Here is a 22,193-nt window from a genome sequence, read left to right on the forward strand (position 1 = left end):
GGAAGCCGCTTTGAGGATTACCGGCTGATGGGTGAGTGGTTTAAAATCTTCTTTGAAAACGTGCAGTTTCGATCCTATTCCAGCGTTTTTGTGCACCAAATATAAAAGAGTACAAAACGGAGTACTTATAAAATTTGCTGATGTGGCTGGTTTTGATATTTAATTAGGTACCTGTATGATTCAGATTCGTTTTTAATGCATTCGATGTAAAATTTTATAATTATTGGTAAATCAATTAATCGGTAGATTGACAAAATAATTATGATGAGTACCACTAGGGCGTGCAAAACCGGTTAACCGGTTTTTCCGAAAACCGGTTAACCGGACAATATTTCACGGTTTTTCATAACCGGTTTTGAGAGTTCAAAACCGGTTAACCGAAAACCGGGTTTTCACCGGTTTTGATCGTATTTTTATATACTTTTTTACATACATTAGAAGCTGAACTCATAAACTCTAAAAATAAAAGAATTTGTATATCGGTTGGCACACTGATGGACACTAGATTAATGGTGAAACTCATAAAAAAGCACTAAAATACTGTATGTAAATTGCGTGACGATTTTCTGGTGCACATGCCGGCACTCTGCCTAGGCGCAGTAAAGCAAACACGACGTCAGTGACCGATGCTGTGTGCGTGTGAGTTCACACTTTTTGCTGTATGAAAACTTATTGCTGTGTGAAAAAAAGGTACTCTGGGTGCACATAATTATAACGTTGAAATCTTGCCCAATAAAGCACAACAAGGTGGTCTTCATACAAACTCTAGGTAAAACAGGACTGCATTGACCGTTGCTGAAAATATAATTAGGCCAAGTGCGGGGACTGCATTCGACGTTATGGACTTTTTTCATGAAGTGTTGAGGACTTCAAATCAAATGCAGTCGTGTCCATCAATGAGTTAGGCTTTCTTTCGTTGCGTTGATATGAACAAATCTGTAATACATCAAAAAAACATTCATCATCTTACTGCTACTATAAAGTGGTCGTAAGAATCAGACGATAAATGTTTTTTTTTTTCAAAATCTGCCTGTATGTTTAAAATATACAATTATTGATGATAACAGAACGATATAAAAACACCATTAAGGTGCCACACACTTTTTGTAGATGTGATAACAGTAACTACGATGATAATTCTTATTTAACTTTTTTTTCCTGTTCACTAAATTATTAATTTGTCATATGGTTGATTAAAAACAGATAAGTATATCATAAAAAAATGTTTTATTCGTATATTTTGTGGATATCTCTATCTAAGAATATGGGTCCCTTGTTTAATTAGTACTGTATGACAAAAAATATATAAGTAATATCAAAACCGGTGAAAAACCGGTTAACCGGTTTTGAGGCTGAAAACCGAAAATTCAAAACCGGTTTTAAAAACCTTCCGGTTTTGCACGCCCTAAGTACCACCAAAGTAGTAGGTACTCAGTGATACCTGCCAAGTATTTGCTAAGAAAACAATTTCATAAATCAGTATAATAAAACTCACTTAAACTTAAAGCATAACATTATACCAACCTAAGTACTCTACTAAAGTTTTAAACAATGCAAATACACTAACAAGCAGACTACCTGAAGATATAGATACGGTTACACAACAATATAGCAGCACAATATAACACAGCAGCACAAATAATATAGCAGCAATAATATTAATTGTTGAGAGCGAGTTGTGGAAGCTATGCGGGAATCCCGACGTACCGAGCTTCTAGTTTACACATTTACACAAAATATGCAACCGAGTTGCTACGAGATGCATATCTTGTTATGAAGCACAGGTTGTGGGGAAGACAGGCTATAGAGGTGTCTTCTTAGGCAAGGTTTTTGGTCCGTAGTTAAACAACCCTTGGTAAAAAAATTGCAACCATACATACCTATTATGCTCACGACTGTTATCCCTGAAGGTGTAGTCCGAGGTGACTCGCAAGCGAGCCGCTTATTGCTGTACATTACGTGATAGGTCATGTGAACTCATGTGCCGTATCGCCGTTTATGAATAAGTATAAGGCACCTAACATATAGACTTATGTAAAAAATAAGATACGGAGGTTTTCTCACGATATTTTCCATCACCGTAAAAATACGTGGTTTAAATTTAATATGCTTACTTAAATTCCTTATTTCTAAATAAATTAAAGTGATCCATTTGCCAGTTATTCTGTGTTTTAATGAAACTACCTTCCAAATCAACAACACGTTAGACTCCGTTCTAAGTATAACTTCTAAGGATATTACATTTCATACCGACATCAGCTTAATAAAACCGAATCTCTACTGTTTGCTAGTGTATTCTCTAGTACAAAATATATTATAGGTAAGTATTTGTTGTAGATAAGCATAGTATAATACCTGGTACTAATAAACGCAAAGTAGTTTTGGAATTTATTTTCTGTCCTGCTGTGACAGAAGTTGAAAATACTAACAAGATTTAACGTTACACATTTTAAAGTTAGGTAGGTTACAATGTCGATCACTATTGAAGATAGTGGACACAGATCAACACATTGTAAAACTTGAACTTATAACAACTCTATTACTATTTCGGAGGGCATAAAAAACCGATCCTAACAATGTTAGACATTAGGTAGCCTAATTCAAATAAAAGTTAGCAACCATTAGCTACAAAAGAAGCTAACTCAAGGGACGCAGTAAAGGTACAGAATCGCCGACTAAAAGCCACATTTTGCGCTAAGTTTCCGTTAAATAACGGAATGAAGCCCTTCTGCAATTACATGTGGCCGTAAGAATTCCTCGAAACTGAACCCCTATTCTAGTATTACAATTAAATTCTTCTAGCGTGTAGGTGACAAACACTAAAGTCTGTTTTTTTTATCTCAGATATTAAATTGTCAGATTCTGAACCGTTCAAAATCTGTCTATTTAGTATGTGAGATTAAAACACAGACTATATAGTGCGTCTTGGGGTTGTCACCGCACCGTAGATAAAGGGTTAGCCAGTCAGAATACTGTTCAAGGTACGCCGGAGGTATTCCTCTAAAGTACAATAAATGCATACGTCACTCGAAAAAAATTATAACCATCAACATCAATAGAACACTATTATAGCATGACTTAGTTTTATCACCGTTGCGAACAAGTAATGTTGGTCTGACTGTGAAATAGCAGAATCGTTCCCCGCCCTATAGATTATTTTGTCAACCGCACCCAAGTTCGTTATTTGGGAGGATAGTTCTGAAAGTTTTCGCTTCTGTTACTAGGTTGTCATCTCCGCTATTGGATTAGCCTGATAAATGAAAACCCAATACTTAGACGACGAAAACAGATTCAAAATTACATGATCATGTTTGCTTTTTATGCTTTTGGAGGCACAAACAGGCAAACGTTGCTTGGGACGCCCTCCAGCCCACTGGACAACTACTTATGATGATGTTTATGCATTTTACTTCATTCACGTAGATACTATAACCATTAGGTAACAGAACTCAATGTCAAAATCTTTATAAAGAATACTAACTGCAATGTTATCGCTATCATAAATTAATCATCTATTGTCTATTGATAGATTAGAAAACAATAGGACAGATTCAAGTTTAGTAAAGTTGACCATTTGTGAATTGTGATAATGTAATTTAGTTAACATTATAAGTTGGTAATATTCTGATACGGTGTTAAAATGTACTTCAATGTTTTTCCACTTAGGAGTAATTTGGTGCTACTATAATCATTTTAAACTTTTTGTAGTAATAATACTACTTTGGTTATACGAGATAATTTAAACAAAAAAAAAACAATTTAAAAATACATTTACAACTTCCGTGCTCCTCAAATAGGCCTATAATACGTCGGTAAGTAAGATATTTACTAAACTAGATAGTTAGCAATCACACTTTTTCACTTTTCCTCACTTTTTTCCCTATATTTTCTGCTTGTTCCACAGTGTCCGGCAACGCGTCGTGCTCGATGTCGGCCACGAACACCGTCGCCAGCCCCGACACCAGCGAGAGACCACTGTAGATGAGCGCCGGTATACCAGCCCAGTACACCATCTGAAGTTTTAAAAAACGGTTTATAGATAAGCGCCCACCTTTCAGTATCGTACTCAACGGATGCATCGAATTCAGTGTTCTTTGTATAGAAATTCACAGAAGTGCGTCTACTTCATCGGCATGGTCGACGCCATTCGTTTGTCCATACATTTACGAAAATCCGTTTAGTCCGATCATTGATTTCAAAATGAAGGATGCCAGAAAATTTTGCTTACAGAAAATGACACCGCCTTCTGGCTAATTCCAACAAATTATAATAGATATAGGAGATTTTAGGGCCAGCGCGAGGGTGCCATTTTCTTGAGCGGCTGGCCCTGTCTTAACGCTATAATAGTAATATATGCGTCACTGGGTCCGATACGTATCGATAACCGTAATAATATATTGATGAACCTTTAAATAACTTACCAAAAGAGGCGTCTGCGGAGCCAGGATGGACCCGACGCGGCCGACGGACGAACACATGGCGTGAAGAGTGTTCCTGGAGTGGGTGGGAAACAACTCTGACGTGTAGATATAGATGATGCCCAGGTAGGTGGACGCGGAGAACCTTCCCGCCAGGTAGAACATCATTGATAGCCAGGTGTACTCTGAAAAGTATAATAATGAGTCGTTATCATTGGCCTACATAAATATTATATGAAGTTTTATATAGGTACTTGATCCTCTTCGAAGACTATAACCAATAACTAGAGGTTTGAGCCATCAAAGTTGAACATAAAATAATCTGGCTGACAACTAACATACATATCCCTGAAAACAAGTGAACAGTAAACATAATTTTAACTCACCATCGGGAATCAACGGCTGAATAAAGAAGAAAACAGCTGCAGCCAAGAAAAACAATATAAGCGGCTTTTTCCTCCTGAATCTCGACAAAATATATCCAGTAACGACCACTGATGGTATATCGATGAGAGATAGCAATATATAATTTAAATATTCATTCCCTTTCAACAAAACCGAGTTGATAGTCACTCCGTAACATACCAGAATGCTTGTGACCCACCATAGGAAAGAGACCATCAACCTTCCAAAGAGGACTTTAGATTTCAACGTCATCTTCAAAACATTCTTAACATCCTGCTCTTTCTCTGTCCCTTTGTCATTCGTCAAATTGTCTACAATATTCTTATCAAGAGTAATCCTGTTTATTTTGGCAGCTTTCTCCAATACCGCTACAGCAGCGTCTTTCTTGTTTTTGGTCATGAGCCATCGTGGGCTCTCGTCTATGGCAAAGATGTAGAAGATGAAGAGTAGGAGAGCGGGGCCGTAGGTGACTCTGACGAAGTCCCTCCAGTAGGGGAAGCTCCAGGCGAGGCAGGCCCCCAGGATGCCGCCAGCCTGGATGCCGAAGTGAGCGATGGTGAGGAAGAGGACACGGTCTTTTGCGAAGACAGTTTCGATTGCTGTAATGTTAAAGAATGTTATATTTATGTACAAACTGTTAAGGTTTAGATAGACGTGAGAGATATATGCTAACTTATAAACACAAAACTCTCGCTGTCAATCAGAGATGTGCTATGCAGTGTAATCCACGAAACTAGCATTGGTGCAAACGAATTTCTTTCACATACATCTTGGCAGCATATTACATTGCACATTTCTGGTGGAAAGTCATCTTAATTCTAGAATACTTCTACCGCTGTTTTTGCTCGACTAGGCGGGGGCACGGCAGTTCAGACGGATGTTTCCATAAGCTTGTTAGGACTGTTAATAATGAACTCACTCAACATGTAAGTGGGAGAGCAGACATCTCCGAAGGCAGCTTCCATGAACTCTATCACAATGTAGAGCCAGTAGTTGTGCACGAAGCTCTTGACCAATCCCAGAGCGCCACCGATGATGCCGGGGATCACTATAGACGCCTTCCTTCCAAACCTGATGATGAGGAATTATTATAGCAAACAGATAGAAATGCGGTAAGATATAGACAAGCAGCAGGGCTCATCATTAAGCTATGGTTATTATTAAACAATGACAGAGCAATTTACTCTCAAAGGTAAGTACACAATTGAACATGAAAAAAGTGGTGAAAGCTGTCCTTTGAGTCCTAAAGTAAATGGTTTAGAAATATCTTGAATAGACAACATGGTGTAAGAAACCCTCACCTAAATGTAAAAATTCAACTAATGTATGTACTATATACATTTTGTTAAGATTTCAGACAGAATTACGTTTAACTGAGGGCTGCTAAAGAGCGCAGCGAGACATTATAAGATCGCTGAAATGTCTAAATTGTATGACAAAATTATGTAAATAACAAAACCATACCTATCAGAAATCGGTCCGATAAGCAACAGCCCAATCATGAGGCCGAAATTGTGGACAGATCCCACCAGGGTCCTCTTCCACTCTTCACATGTGAGGTCAAACTGAACAAAACGAATACTAATTTTATCTAGTGTACGAACAAACACAGTCTTCAGTGCGTTCGTAGTCGAGCTAGCTTCAATTAACGTAACTGATCATTGAAGTTAAGCAACACATGGCACAGACACTCATTGATGATTTCCGTGCTTCGGACGGCACGTTAAGCCGTGGGTCACAGCAGTCGTAAAGCTTAGTCTGACGCCTTCGGGCAGCTTGAAAACAGGGGACGTGATGGTCTTGGCTCTGCGTGTTATGGCAATTAAAATAATTTACGATGATTATAATGCAATTGCCTAGTCTAGACAAAGACTGACGATAAAGCTTACTTTGCGAAATCTTAATCATTTAACCAGATTGCGACGAATAATGGTAACTTGCGTGACAGATTCTTCTTAGTGGAAATAACCTACATGTATTTCTTAGAACTTACATACTTTCCCTTGGTGACCTTGAATTTCCCTTTTGTAACTCTAGATATTACGTAAAAAAATATATAATATTTGTTAAGTTACCTCGGCTACAAAACTTGTATCATCATCGTATTCCGGATCAGAACATACGGCTACAGAGTCAGATATATTTGTACAAATTGTTTTATAGTCATCATCACGATTGAAATTAGTGTTGCAAGTTTCTATAATGCTGCTATTATAGGAATATCTTTTAGAGCAGACGTCTAGACCGGATTTACATCTGAAAGAAAGATATTTGTGTTACTAATTTAATTGATTAACATAATTTCAAGTTTAACTATTTGGTGTTTGTCTGACAAAGATTTTTATTTCACGAAAAAATAGATTTTTTATTGTCGAATGTATTTCAATATTAAGTTTGGTTTCCCGGATGATCCGATTAATAAGATTATATCTAAGATTATCGCTCAGTTGGGGGACGTGCCACATTATTAATACATTATAAGGGACAATAAATAACCTATCCAACATTAAAAACCCCGACATTGAACATTAAAGTCGCATGGCTTTTGAGCGGCTAAGCAGATTCTGATAAAATACGGCTAAGAACACTCGGGGTAACATTAGCTATGGTATGCGAGTGCTATGAACCAATATAAACTCAAATCGGTTCAGTCATCTGGGAGCTACGTACCACAGACAGATACACAGACATGGTAAACTTATAACACCCCTGTGGGGTTAAAAAAACACCAACCTGTAATCGACTTGTTTAACAGCAAACACATAATTGTTGACAAACATACAGTGAACTGTAAAAGCAAGAAAGAAGAGAAACATAGACGTGACATGATAACGACTGAAAATATGAAAGTTAGATAACACCTCGTCTATGTGGACACTTTTTAATATTTCTTTCGATGCCGTCATTTTATTCACATAATAATATTTAACATTTATGTAAATATTGAACTTTAATTTAAATACAGCATTAATTATTATTTCACTGAGATCTGCAAAATGTGGAGTATATCAATAATATTTAAAAAAAAAAACAACTGCCGTACTTAACAAAACTGCTCTGCTCGAAAACTAGGGACAGTCTGATGGCCTATTTACCTACTACAAGGAAACCATGTCGCTTAGACTATAATTGCTATTGTTATTATTACAGACTCAGTCACACTCACTTCTTGAAGTGAAAAAACAGAACACAAACTGGGTCAGTGAGCGAGTCTAAAGACAATAGTGAATTTGCAATGCATTTCTGGGCAAATAACTGGAGGGTTACTGTTCAAGACTGTTTAGTTGATGATTTAATTGTTTATAATTATTTGAGTTATTGTTTAATAATTAAAGTTTATATAGTTAAGTAGTTCGTAGGTAGAAATATATAATAAAGTTATTGTTTTAGTTAGGTATAATGTTAGGTAATAGTTTGTAAATATACCTAGTTATAAGTTGTTTATTAATAAATAAACTATGAGGCTTGTTAGGCGCGATAATAGATAGTAGATAGTACCAATGAGGGCGCTTATGGTGCAAAGCGCTCTGATTGGTCGACGCATTACTTGCCCCGCCTCCCACCGCCCGCGCGGCGGAGAGCGCATTTAAATATAGGCGGTCCGGGCCGCCTCGAGCATTCCGCTCGCAGCCTCCAAGAAGCAAAGAAGCCTCCAAATAATAGAAGAAAAAAGCCTTCTCATTTCAAGCACCTCCTGCCCAACAATAAGAAGAATCCCTGCTTGCTCTTCGATCAGCTTCACAAACGATTTTCACGAACGATTTTCGCAAACGATTCTACAAACGATTTTAATGTGACGTGCTGTATCGAAGGGGTGCGTCACATTTTCTGGTCCATTCGAGCCGTATTGTGGACCAAGCAGATTTTCTGGTCCATTCGAGCGCCGGATTGAAGATCAAGCATGGTGAACACAAGAAGCGCCTCCAAGTCAGCCTTGGTAGCCGGTGCCACGGACAGCACCGGTACTGAGGCCACCGCGACGACGGCAACCACGAGCAGCGGGGATACCTACACGTCGACGGGAGCATCCACGGACACATCGAACGAAGCATCAAGCACTGCGGCCGCCTCAGAAGTCACGGCGCCCGCCTCCGCTACAGCCCGTGTCCCTGCCCCCGCGCCCCCCGCGCCTACCCCTGCGACGCCGAAGCCCGTCAAGCTGCACACGCCACGTCGCGCATGTTCAAATGCGTCTTCAAAGGGTCGCCGCCGGGAGTTGCTGAAGGCCAAGGAAGAGCTTCTGAAGAAACAAATGGAGTTAGCCGCCGTACGGGTGGCCATGCTGGAAGAAGAAACGGACGATGAAGAAGAAGAAGACGACACCTCCACCATAAGGGGTGTCCGCATGTCCGAGTGGGTACAACAAAGTACTCTCGCGCTGACCATGCAACCACATCACGCCGTGCCGAGAGAAGACGCCGGAGCGACAGCGGGCCTCCCACGCCGGACATCGATGCCAGAGCCGCGCATCGAAGCCAGTCCACCGGGAGCCGCACTGGAGAACGCCGCGCCGCCGTCTGCACGTCGTGAGCCGTGTCCCATGGGTGCCGACGAGCCGAGAGTACAGCTGCCACCGAACCCGTACACGTCAGAGCCGCACGTGTACGAGCCGCCGCGTCCGGTGCAGCATCGCTACGACCCACGACCGAGCGCCTTCGACTACAAGGAGCTAGCCGAAGCCATCGCCCTCGCTGCACGTGCGCTGCCGTCGCCGCCTCAACATGTCGCCGCGCCGCGCCATGTCAACGAGCTACCAACGTTCAGCGGGGCATCGAGTGATTGGCTGCCATTCAAGGCGGCCTATGAAGAATCTGCGCAGTCCCTCACGGAGCAAGAGAACCTGTCTCGACTGCGCAGAGCCATCAAAGGAGCAGCGAAGGAGGCCGTCCACTGCCTGTTCATCGGGACGCCCTCTACGAGAGAAGTGATGGAGCTGCTGTCTGCGCAATTCGGGAGGCCGGACGCACTCATCATTCACGAGATGGAGAAGCTGCGCAGACTACCGAAGATCGTCGACACTCCGAAGGCCATCTGCGACTTCGCCGCGACGATGACCAACGCGACGGCCACAGTGGTGGCATTGAAGAAGGAGCAGTACCTACACAATGCGGAGATCGTCAACAACGTCGTGGAAAAGCTGCCGGCCACACTGCGCAACGAGTGCTACACCTACATCACCGAGCAGCCTGAAGACATCCCCGACCTAGTGAAGCTGACGCAGTTCGCCAAGCGGGCCGCGGCACGGTGCAGCCGCTTCGCGCCCATGGACATCGCAGCGAGTGACCGGCGGGAGCCCGCGCCAAAGAAGACTGCGCGCACGTACCACGTCGACACAACTACAGCTGCGAAGCCTGCGTGCCCCATCTGCGGCGAGAAGCATGAAGCTGCCGCCTGTCCGACACTGAAGCGAGCCGAAGTACCTGCGAGGTGGGACATAGCGAAGAAATACAAACTATGTTTCCGCTGCATGAAGATCCGCAAGTACCGACACTCCTGCAAGCCGAAGCAGTGCGACAAGGACGGGTGTACCTACATGCACCATCCGCTGCTGCATGGCGGTACCTACGCATCGACCGCCAGTACGCAAGTCGTCCAAGAATCTGAAGCGGTAACAACAGCGCGAGAAGAAAGAAGTGCAACGGGGCTCCTGAAGATACTACAAGTACGAGTCACCGGGCCAAAGGGGTCGCTCGACACCTACGCGCTACTAGACGACGGGTCGACGTGCACACTCATTGAGTCAGCAGTCGCGCAGCAAATCGGAGCAACGGGACCGCCGTCACCCTTTTACATAGAAGGGGTGTCGGGCATGAAGATCGACGCCAGTGAGTCGCGCCGAGTCAACTTGAAGATCTGCGGGCGCAACACGAGCGAAGTCGACATCTGCGCGCGCACAGTGCCGGACATCGGTGTCTCGCCTCAGACGGTGCCTGCGGGGATCGTCGAGAGCTGCCCACACCTGCAGGACATCAAGGAAGACATCCTCTACGAGCGAGGCGCCGCCACCATCCTGCTCGGGCAAGATAACTGGGAGTTGCTGCTCACGCACGCTTTCAAGTCGGGCGCGCGCGGACAACCTGTGGCGTCACTCACGACGCTCGGGTGGGTGCTACACGGCGTGCAGTACCGACAGCCGGCAATGCAGCGCGTGCACCACCTCACGGTGCAGCCGCTTCAAGAAGAGACAATGGAGAAAATGATGCGGGACCACTTCGCACTCGAGTCGCTGTGCGTCGACAAGAAGAAATCATACACAGAGGCCGAGCGACGCGCGCTTACGCAGCTAGAAGAAAACACGCGCGCACTACCGGCGGGAGGCTACGAAACATGCCTCCTGTGGAAGGAAGACGACCCTCGGCCACCAGACAACTACTCGAGTACAATGAAGCGACTCGAGTTACTCGAGAGGAAGCTGGACAAGAACGAAGCTATGAAGACGCGGTACAACGCACAGATGCAGGTGCTGCTCGACAGCGGCTACGCTGAGGAGGCGCCGCGTGAGAAGAACGAGAAGATCTGGTACCTGCCTCACTTCGCTGTCATCAACCCTCAGAAGCCGGAGAAACTGAGGATCGTCCACGACGCCGCCGCTCGAACGAGAGGGACAAGTCTCAACGACATGCTGCTGCCCGGCCCAGACCTCCTGCAGTCACTCCCGGGGGTCCTCATGCGGTTCCGGCAACATCCAGTGGCGGTGAGCGCGGACATAAAAGATATGTTCATGCGCGTTCACATCCGAGAAGAAGATCGCGACATGCAGCGCTTCCTATGGAGGGGAGATCGACGCGCCGGCCCGCCTACCGAGTATCGCATGAAGAGCGTTATATTCGGTGCGACTTCATCACCGTGTACGGCTATTTACGTGAAAAATAGCAACGCCGAGCGCTACAAGGACATCTACCCGGAGGCAGCCGAGGCCGTGGTGAGAAATCACTACGTGGACGACTACCTGGCGAGCTACGAAACAGAAGAAGAGGCGGTGCGCATCTCCACTGAAGTCAACAAGATACATCACTTCGCGAACTACGACCTGCAGAAGTGGACGTCGAACAGCCGCATCGTGCTCGCTCAGCTGTCGTCATCTGAAGCTGAAGACCCTAGACTGCTGCAACTGGACCCGGGGAAGCTGCTGGGCATGGTGTGGCACCCGGAGGACGACACACTCTCCTTCAACTTGAACAAACATCGCATCCCCGAGGCAATACTGAGCGGCGAGCGCACACCTACGAAGAGAGAAGCGCTGCGGACAGTCATGTCGATCTACGACCCGCTCGGACTCGCCACGCCAGTCACCGTGCAAGCGAAGCGCATCCTGCAGGACGTCTGGCGCTCCGGCATCGACTGGGACGCGCAACTCGAAGACAACGAAGCACGAGCATGGAGGAGCTGGATCGAGCACGCGCAACAGCTGCCGCGCCTCGCCGTGCCGCGCTGCTACGCCTCATACAGCGGCGCGGCCACCCGCGAGCTCCACATCTTCGTCGACGCAAGTTCGTCTGCATATGCTGCTGTCGTCTACTGGAGGGTCATCGATCAAGAGGGAAACACACACCTGTCACTCGTCAGCGGAAAAGCAAGAGTCGCACAGCTCAACAAGGTGGTCTCCATCCCGCGACTCGAACTGCAAGCGGCCGTGCTGGGATGCCGCCTCGCACAAGCCGCCATCGAAGAACACGACTTGAAGCCGAGTCGTCGAGTGTACTGGTCGGACTCAAGAACAGTACTCACGTGGCTACGAAATGGCCCACGTACCTACAAGCCGTTCGTAGCACACCGCGTAGCCGAGATAAGCGACACTACGAAAACAAAGGAGTGGCGCTGGGTACCTACAAAGGAGAACACAGCCGACGACGCAACGCGCGACACGCCCCCGGACTTCAACTCAAGTCACCGGTGGTACCGCGGCCCCGCCTTCCTATACCTACCGGAGGAGCACTGGCCGCGAGAAGAGAAGATCGTCGAAGAAGACACGGGGGAAGAGCGAACACTCGTCACTGTCGCCGCCACACGCTTGTCTGAGGCCCTGCCAGACATAACTCGCTTCAGTAACTTTATGCGAGTTATTCGAGCGACGGCACGGGTACTACAATTCATCGAGCTACTACGTGCGAAGAAACAAACAGTGCTGCATAAGCGCACTAAGAAGAATGAAGAGGCCGACCCTGCGTGGACAAGTACTACGCCGAGAACAGCTACGCGGGCCGCTACGCCCGCCGTGAAGACAGCTGTGCGGAAGTACCTACTTCTCAGCGCTCGGCACATGCACCGCGCGCGTCAACTGTGGCTACGCTCGCAACAACAAGAAAACTTCGCTGAAGAAATAGCTGCGCTACAGAAAAGCGTCGCTATACCTACTACGAGTCGACTGCACAACTTATCAGTCATACTCGACGAAGAGAAGATCATCAGACTACGTTCAAGAATAGCGACTGCCGCCGACATCACCCCATCGCAACGTGAACCGGCAGTACTCGACGGCAATCATCGGTGGACCCGACTGTACATCGCTTGGGTACACAAACAGCTTCACCACGGCGGGTTCGAGACAACTGCGAATGAAGTCCGGCAACACTACTGGGTGCTGAGACTACGACACGCCGTGCGCAGCGAAGTGAAGCAATGCCTGGCCTGCCGCATACGGAAGGCCACACATGCGCAGCCGTCGACGGGCAACCATCCACATACACGGCTCGCGCATCATCAGAGGCCGTTCACCTACACCGGACTCGACTACTTTGGCCCTCTCATGGTCACTGTGGGTCGTACGAAGCAGAAGAGGTACGGCGTGCTGTTCACGTGCCTTACCACTCGAGCAGTACACCTCGAGGTCGCCGGCAGCCTGAGCACGGACTCGGCTATCATGGCGCTGCGACGGTTCATCGCGCGGCGCAACTGTCCCTCCGAGCTTCACTCCGACAACGGGACCAACCTGCGGGGCGCCGACGTCGAGTTGAAGAAAGCAGCGCTGGCGGCCATGGAGGAGGAGGCGTCGGTGCGCTTCATCCAGTGGCGGTACATCCCTCCGAGCGCGCCATTCATGGGCGGCGCGTGGGAACGGCTGGTGCGGAGCGTCAAGAACGCGCTGCAAGTCACACTGCACGAGCGCGCGCCGAAAGAAGAGGTCCTCGCTACACTACTGGTCGAGGCGGAGCACACCATCAACAGTCGGCCACTCACCCACGTGTCGACCTCTGCAGACGACGAGGAAGCCCTCACGCCGAACCACTTCCTGCTGGGCGCGCCGTCACGAGTGCCGCTGCCGTAGCCTTCACCGAGGACGACGAGGCCGGCCGCAAGGACTGGAGGAAGAGTCAACGCCTGGCAGACATGTTCTGGGCGCGCTGGGTACGAGAATACCTACCGGAGCTGCAACACCGGCGGGAGCCCCGAGCCACCAACGGGGCCATCAAGAAGGACGACCTCGTGCTCATCGCGGACGGGACTCTACCACGGAACTGCTGGCCACGCGGAGTCGTCGTGTCTACCTACCCCGGTCCAGACGGCGAGGTGCGAGCAGTCGACGTGCGCACCAACAGAGGGGTACTCCGGCGGCCTACGAAGAAATTGGTCATCCTGCCAGTCAACACTTGAACACGCAAGATTCCAGCTACAAGAGCTGCGGCGGGAGAGATGTTCAAGACTGTTTAGTTGATGATTTAATTGTTTATAATTATTTGAGTTATTGTTTAATAATTAAAGTTTATATAGTTAAGTAGTTCGTAGGTAGAAATATATAATAAAGTTATTGTTTTAGTTAGGTATAATGTTAGGTAATAGTTTGTAAATATACCTAGTTATAAGTTGTTTATTAATAAATAAACTATGAGGCTTGTTAGGCGCGATAATAGATAGTAGATAGTACCAATGAGGGCGCTTATGGTGCAAAGCGCTCTGATTGGTCGACGCATTACTTGCCCCGCCTCCCACCGCCCGCGCGGCGGAGAGCGCATTTAAATATAGGCGGTCCGGGCCGCCTCGAGCATTCCGCTCGCAGCCTCCAAGAAGCAAAGAAGCCTCCAAATAATAGAAGAAAAAAGCCTTCTCATTTCAAGCACCTCCTGCCCAACAATAAGAAGAATCCCTGCTTGCTCTTCGATCAGCTTCACAAACGATTTTCACGAACGATTTTCGCAAACGATTCTACAAACGATTTTAATGTGACGTGCTGTATCGAAGGGGTGCGTCACAGTTACTCTATACCGACGAAAAACAAACGAAAGAGAGCTGTCGTGCAAACGGTACGTTTAAATACATAGACGGTCGAATGGCGTAGTGGTTAGTGGCCCTGACTGCTATGCCGAAGGTCCCGGGTTCGATTCCCGGCTGGGGCAGATATTTGTTTAAAAGACAGATATTTGTACTCGGGTCTTGGGTGTTGATATTTATATTTTAAGTATGTATCTATCTATGTATTTGTGTAGATAAATCAGCTGTCCGATACACATAACACGGGCTCTGCTTAGCTTGGGGTCGGATGGCCGTGTGTGAGATGTCCCCACATATTTATATTTACAAATTTTACAACGACATAGAGTCGGGGCTCATGAGCAGAGCTCAGAAACTTAGTTTTTCGTCTTATAGAGTGACCTTTCTGGTCTGTACAGCAGCAGCTGGTTACTTGATGATGGTCAGTCGGTGTAAAAAAAAATATGTCTCTTCGGAAACGCAGACTTTACAGAATGGGAATTATCTATCTCATGACTCATCAATCTACCTTCTGTACAATCATTCATTCTAATCACTCAAATTCATAGACCGTGTTGTAAATTTACAACAAGGTTATAATTGACATTGAAACACACGAGTTTCGGCTCTTTACGTCAGTCAAAAAGTTGAAATTCGTATATCACAACGTCAATTTTAAACCTATTGTAAAGTGTCAAAAAGCTCTATGAATTTGGATCTTATCTTATTTACCTACATTCTTACTCAATTATGACGTAATTTGTGAAATTAGGGATGCACTACACTTTTTAAGCGCGATTTCGGAGACGGAGTGTTTAGGACTTTTATAATCAGCACCTAATATAAGTTAGTTTAGTTCCAGGGCACGGGATGCCAAGCTTGAATAATTTAATTACCTACGTTCTTCCTTTGACTTTGTGACATTTTGTAGCTGTTGAGAAGTAAATTAAAATGTAAATTAGCCGGAACCCGAGATGAGCTTTTTGAGAAAGGCAGACATGGAGAATAAAGCTATTAAATATATAGGATTTATTTAAACACCATGCATGCATGCATGTAGGTACCAATAAATTATACTAATTCAACTTTACCATTAAAGTACCAATAAACAAAGTGTAAAAAGGAAATTTCCTTCTACTAAGTACTATATACTATTGCCCAGCAGTGGGAAACTAACTAAATAGCCTATATAGAAGAAGTACTATTGAGTACAACCTATTCGGAATATAATAATAATAATAATATAATACCTATTACGTACATCCTTGTATGTAGTGTCTCGAATAAAAGTTCAGCTCAACTTTCCTGTGACTCAAAACTCAAGTGTCTGCACTTATGTAGATTGTAGGTGGGAACTTATCTATTTCGTTGACTGTACATTAAATAAAACGTTCGCCACGTTCTGATCCTGCAGATAAATTAGTATTTTTCACTGTAGCTGTTCGAAAGTTTGGAGATTAATATAGTTTTGAAGAATTTTTCTTTTTTATATTTAACATTTTATTTAATAAATAACTATTATACGAAGAAGCTCCCACCCATCGCAACAAGTCTCAAAATTACTGACATAGGCAATGTCGAGTTGGGCCGAACCCTGGCTATAGTATAGTCAAGTAGTGTTGCCGCAAAATTTAACTAAAGAACAATCGATTGTCTGATGCCATCCGCATTTAATCGAGACGCCTCTCGATAGAATCGATGGCTTATTCACTGCTGCCCATCTCGTAACCTACCTTCTAGCGCACCACCACAGATACATTAGCTATTGCTCGCCTGTTTGACAGTCTGCCAGATCCATAGAACTTACGTGAGATTTAACAAGCGAAAGACTTTGATTAAGGCTTGTTTATTTGTTAATGATCGGTGGTGGTACGTTAGCTAGAGTACCTACTCTGCGATACTATCGATAGTATTGATCTCTAATATTACAAAGATCATCAGTTATATCGATCTAGTACCTATCTATCTATTACTATCAATAGTTTGTGATATCGATACCAGTGAACCAATATTATTGAACCTATCAATATAAATATGTGCCATCGAACTATCGAAGTCCCTTCAACTATCGATAGTGGACTACATCACACAACACTACAGCCAAGTGTTGTCGCTCGCACTAACCTAGGGATGTGCCGACATGATGTGACGGTTTCCAATTTGTACTCGAAGTGAGTACACCGTACGCGGATATTCGCCTTCGAGAGGTGTGTACCATAGAGTAGAGTGTACTTACGTTGTGCCAAGGAGGTGAGAAGTAGGATACATGGTCTAACTTCGACTTACATGTTTCGTATTTGCACAGGAATGTAGCTCAATTATTCTAGTTTTAAAATCAGAAATCGGATTCCAGTAAAAAGCGTTCAAAATCCGGCTAAGCATAAATTACCGTAACAACTCTTTTAAGTGGGTATTTTCCCCCACCGAAAGGCAGTCTTCATAATAAGATAAGTAAGATATCCTTCGATGAAGATGAAGACAAAGTCTTAATTCCTACCTCCATGCAAAAAGGAGAGAGATATTGTATTCAACGTAGCCGATACTCAAGTATTGCAGGTACCGTCCAGGACATATCAGTAGAGGCAGTAGGTACAAGTAAGGAAAAGTTTAGTGAGCGAAAGCGATGGTTGGGTAGGTACTTTTAGAATTCGGAAACTAAGTGGCAGGGTATTTTTTTTTAAATATACATATAAGTACTTTTCCGGTATAAGTACTTTTCCGGTCACTCACAAAATCCATTAGTAACTTTAGGAATATGTTACTCATTCAGGTTTCGGGAAGCTTTTAACTGATCATTCAGGATTAAATAAGTAACGTTGACGTAAAACCTATATTGCTAACAATTTCTGCCTATGTCGATTTGTAGATAGGTATACAGTCTGTCTGACAATGCGAATTTTGCAACGGGCAAATATGGAATACTGTTTTTCAGGGGGCCAAGTGTACCTAGGTATAAAAAACATAGTTATACTTTGTAAAATACAACATGAGCCATATGACAGCTGTCAAATCTATTTGTTTTATTTATAATTTTTCGTTTTCAATACCAAAAAATATGTTTTACTGGACATGAGGGTTTGTAAATTTTTTAAACGTCATTAGGGGTCATGCTATCTTTTACAAACGTATTTTTTATGTCAGTTACTACACAGAAGTAAGTACCATCGGAGAAAACTAGATGACTAGCTAGCTGGCTGAAACGAGGTACAGTCGATAGTAATTCGATAGACGGTTCACTGGGGCTTGTGCCTTAAATAAATAAATACATAAATAAATAAGTATGCGTTTTATTACTTTCCGACCGGGCACAGATCAAGATGTCATACAAATTGCTATCAATAGAGTCTATCATATTCGTTGGCCGATTCCCCGACAGTACCTATACATCGTTTTGTTTCAATTGGTGTAAGAGTTCTGTGAGATACTCTCTAGAATTGTATCGAGAAGGTATCGATAGCGATGGGTGGAAGAAGAGCAGCAGGTATACATATATCTAGTCGTGTTATATGATGTATCAATTCCAGTCCACTTTGTTATTTCCATGTCTTCTTCTGAGTGTCAGTTCACAGTTCAAGAGGCGGGAAGAAAACGTGACTTTGTATGGACCGAGAGAGACGCCACCTCTATTATAGCGGTAAGTAGCTAGAGCTGTTTTAAACTGCATACGGACTTCATCACGCACGCGGGATGGCACGCTATTTTCCCACATCTCGCGTGCATATTCCACGCGTTACAATCAATACTTGTATGGACGTGTGCGGGCCAATCCCGCGACTTAAAAACCACCTAGTTCCGCGTCATACACTTAAATGCGTCAGGTTTCACTGCTCGGTCGGTAATGAAAACCTACAAAAAGGGCCACAAAAGGCTACAAACGACAAAATGCATTTAACCCAAACTAATGATTTCAGCTGGAAATCTGAAAATCTGTTTTACAACTCGCAGTAAACTAGAACAGTGTCACCGAGGCTTTAGTTTCAAAATGCACAAATTATTTGTACGACCTTTTGAGCTGCACATTCGCGTCTCACTCACAACTCGCCATTTTGTGGACGATGTCCATTCACTTTGCATACGATTGCAATCTCCACGCATAATACAGACATAAAGGCTTCGAAACACAGAGTTAGGTTCGCGTAGACACCGCAAATGCATGTCATTTAGGTATGATAACCTAACCAACGTTAAAAACCCCCGAGATTTGACACTACAAGTCGCATAACTCTTGACCTGTGAAGACGATTTAGATAAAAAAAATCTAAAAATACTCGGGGTAACATGACCTATGATGACCCAAAAAAACAAATCGAAAATCGGTGTAGGCGTTTGGGAGATACATAGACCCGTTAAACTTATAACACCCCTCTTTTTATGTCGGAGGTTAAAAAGTTGCGAAAGGGAATGAAATGAGTGTCCTATTCTCATTCAGTCAGTCATAGTTGAACGTTCTCGATGGCAGACGATGGCCAACGAAATCAAAAAATTACTTATTACACTAAAAAGTGTTACGTCATAATGAAAAGGTTTTAATTTCATAGGATGTAAGTAATTTTGTTATTAAATTGTATGTTGAAAATAATGTACGCTTGTGTTAAATATTTAAGGAAAGGAATATACTTACTTACTGATAATTTTGTATTATTAGCTACAAGTAGGTACTGCAAATTAATTTTTACCGTAAAATTTAAGATTTTTTTTATTTTATTTATAGCCGACATGACGTCATCATCAGTCTATAGCAGTCCACTGCTGGACGTAGGCCTCTCCCAAAGCACGCCACTGGATGCGATATTTAGCATTCCGCATCCAATTATATCCAGCCACCTTTCGCAAATCGTCACCCCATCTAGCCGGAGGGCGTCCTACACTACGTTTGCCTAGACATGACGTGATTATGAGTATTTCAGAATGACACTAGCTGTGTCTAAACGTATCTAGATCTATGCTTCAAAACCGCGAATGTGCCAGCCCCACTACTGTTTCCGCAGAAATTGTTTTTATGATTTGTTTTTATTGTCGTGTGGAATTGCCTGAGATTTTGAATATTTGAGTCAATGTATGGTAAAGGATGACAGCGCTAACTTTGCAACGGGTGAAAAATAAGTTTTTTTTTTCTTTAGTTGGTATAGCCCTAAATTATTGAGAAAGTGAGACGTACCTACCGCATTGTATAATAAATTACAAATAATTATTATTGTTACACTTATTTTTTGGGGGTTTAACTTTTTTTGCAACTCTATTAGGTGTTAGGAGTGCTAGTGCCGTATCTATCACATCATATTAGAATATCATTAACAACATTAATGTGGTATTAATCAATAGGTGTAGCGCTTTGAATGAAGGTTCCAGAAAAAGAGCTACTTACCGCAACACTTACGTACTTAACCGCACAGCCTACACATCTTACACAATTTCATCTAAATCGCTCCGCCATAAAATATTCCAGCATAAAAGCTCGCTCCAGTTTTATTTATTTCAATAAAGTGATTAATGATGAGGCAGCATTAGCCGTGATCGTTAATTCTCACTCAAAGGCCGGCTGGAGGCGGCTTGAGGAAATACACTTTAGAAACATCTCTGTAGGAGGATAATACCGTAGAATAACGAGTACTAGTACTACTGTACTTGATAATACATAAACAGTGTTTTAATTCGTTGGAAAAAAAACAGAGGGCTATACCACAAAAACTTAAGACAGTGTTTGGCGCTGTCAATCACCTAATAAATCCCGAAAATTTCGTTTCGTATTTTTTTTCTGGTAATCTTATGGTATTCAAATCCTTTAAGAGCCAGGTGCAGGCACTGTAGAGAAGAGAATAATTATAACAGAATAGAAACCTTTTCTTAGGGAAGGACACACAAAAAACATAGTATAACACCCCACATCTACCACAATTTCATTGTTTCATTTATTTCTGCTTTTAATTTACTTTTGTTGATAATTTTGTCCGTCCTGAATTAATAAATTTAAATGTTGTGCTTTGAAAACCAACTACTTACTTTGGTTCAGGAATCTCTCAATTAGGTTTAGGAAGGTCACTCGTAATTATTTTTTCATACCTAGCATATTTCTCAATACGCTGCCCGGATTCAAGATTGATGCATCAAAACCATATCTTGGCCAATTAAAATACGGGAGTGATGTTTGCTTGCTTACAGATCACAAGGCTTTGTTTGGAAACAAACAGAAGAAAAAGATTTAAGGGTCCGCAATAGGGAATCGAGGGTTGGCATTGTCATAGAATTATATAGTAAATGATGCTCTACAGCCTTGAAAAAAATCACACAGGTAGCTGAAGAGTCTAGCTAGGTGCTGAATCATTCGAATTTAAGTAAATGCTTATGGATAACTGTAAATTAATTTCGAAAAACCAGTAAATCACACTCCCGTATTGTAACAACTGTGTCGTAATTATCAAGAATTTTCATATGATTCTTATCAAATTATAAAGATAAATGCTTGGACTAGGCGCTAAATACCTTGTTTTTAAATAAACACACACCTATTTTGTGTAAATTAATAACAAACTTGGGCAATTTTTTTCCCTCAAATCTTCATACAAATATCTATGGCGGCTTTCTGTGTTATAAAATCATAAACACATGCGACGTTTGACTCAGTCGGCCGCTGGCCTCCAAAGAAGGGTCACGTCGGTTTAGGCAGCACTGACAGCTCGCGATCTTTTCGTGTACAGATACAAAATCACTGCACATTGGTTGTCATTGCACTTTTTCAACTTTTATGACACCAACATAATTTGATTTGAAATTGAGGAAGCATAATTCTTACACTATATTCAATACATTAAATTAAATTAGATAGTGGGCAATGTTCTCGCGTGACATTACAGTCTCGTAAAGGTCCGATGAGGAGCAGGAATATAGCGAATTGATCTAAGTGATGACAATACGTAGGAACATTAGGTTAGGATTCATCAAAAACACAGTCTCATGGTACTGGTTGAGGAATGGTCTCGTGAGGATCTGATGAGGGCAGTAACAAGGTGGTGACTGAATTTTATTTCAAAGATGTTAATAGCTAAAAGCATCGAGTTTGGGCTATTAAGTATGTTTTTCAGAGAGACAGAAAGATATTTTAGGTTTCCTCTGGATTAGTTAGGTTTACTGGGTTTACTAAATTCATTCGTAACGTAAAATTGATAATGACGAAATTTCTTCTATAGA

General features: G+C 43.4%; 2 protein-coding genes across 2 annotated transcripts; one reads left to right on the forward strand and one right to left on the reverse strand.

Annotated features, from left to right (window-relative positions):
- Positions 1 to 3,801: 3,801 nt before the first annotated feature.
- Positions 3,802 to 7,849, reverse strand: LOC105396240 (organic cation transporter protein). Its single transcript, XM_038120641.2, has 7 exons — positions 7,557 to 7,849; positions 6,899 to 7,079; positions 6,288 to 6,388; positions 5,743 to 5,894; positions 4,805 to 5,422; positions 4,422 to 4,603; positions 3,802 to 4,013 (listed from the first exon to the last, which is right to left on the reverse strand). Exons 1-7 carry the CDS (start codon positions 7,727 to 7,729, stop codon positions 3,849 to 3,851), a joined length of 1,572 nt encoding a protein of 523 aa, XP_037976569.2. The 5' UTR covers positions 7,730 to 7,849; the 3' UTR covers positions 3,802 to 3,848.
- An 875-nt stretch (positions 7,850 to 8,724) lies between these two features.
- On the forward strand, positions 8,725 to 14,088 carry LOC105393818. The gene has a single exon (XM_048625579.1). It carries the CDS (start codon positions 8,725 to 8,727, stop codon positions 14,086 to 14,088), a length of 5,364 nt encoding a protein of 1,787 aa, XP_048481536.1.
- The last annotated feature ends 8,105 nt before the right edge of the window (positions 14,089 to 22,193 follow it).

Source organism: Plutella xylostella, chromosome 14 (genome assembly GCF_932276165.1).
Source record: "Plutella xylostella chromosome 14, ilPluXylo3.1, whole genome shotgun sequence".
In the NCBI taxonomy this organism is placed as follows: domain Eukaryota; kingdom Metazoa; phylum Arthropoda; class Insecta; order Lepidoptera; family Plutellidae; genus Plutella; species Plutella xylostella.

What these genes read in the sequence shown, in the direction of transcription:
- LOC105396240 (XM_038120641.2), bottom strand. Translation starts at nt 7,729, where the DNA reads ATGACGGCATCGAAAGAAATATTAAAAAGTGTCCACATAGACGAGGTG. An exon ending in CTCTCCCACTTACATGTTGA is followed by an intron (nt 5,423 to 5,742) that starts GTGAGTTCATTA and finishes TTAACATTACAG; the next exon opens with CAATCGAAACTGTCTTCGCA. An exon ending in TCAGCCGTTGATTCCCGATG is followed by an intron (nt 4,604 to 4,804) that starts GTGAGTTAAAAT and finishes TATACTTTTCAG; the next exon opens with AGTACACCTGGCTATCAATG.
- LOC105393818 (XM_048625579.1), top strand. Translation starts at nt 8,725, where the DNA reads ATGGTGAACACAAGAAGCGCCTCCAAGTCAGCCTTGGTAGCCGGTGCC.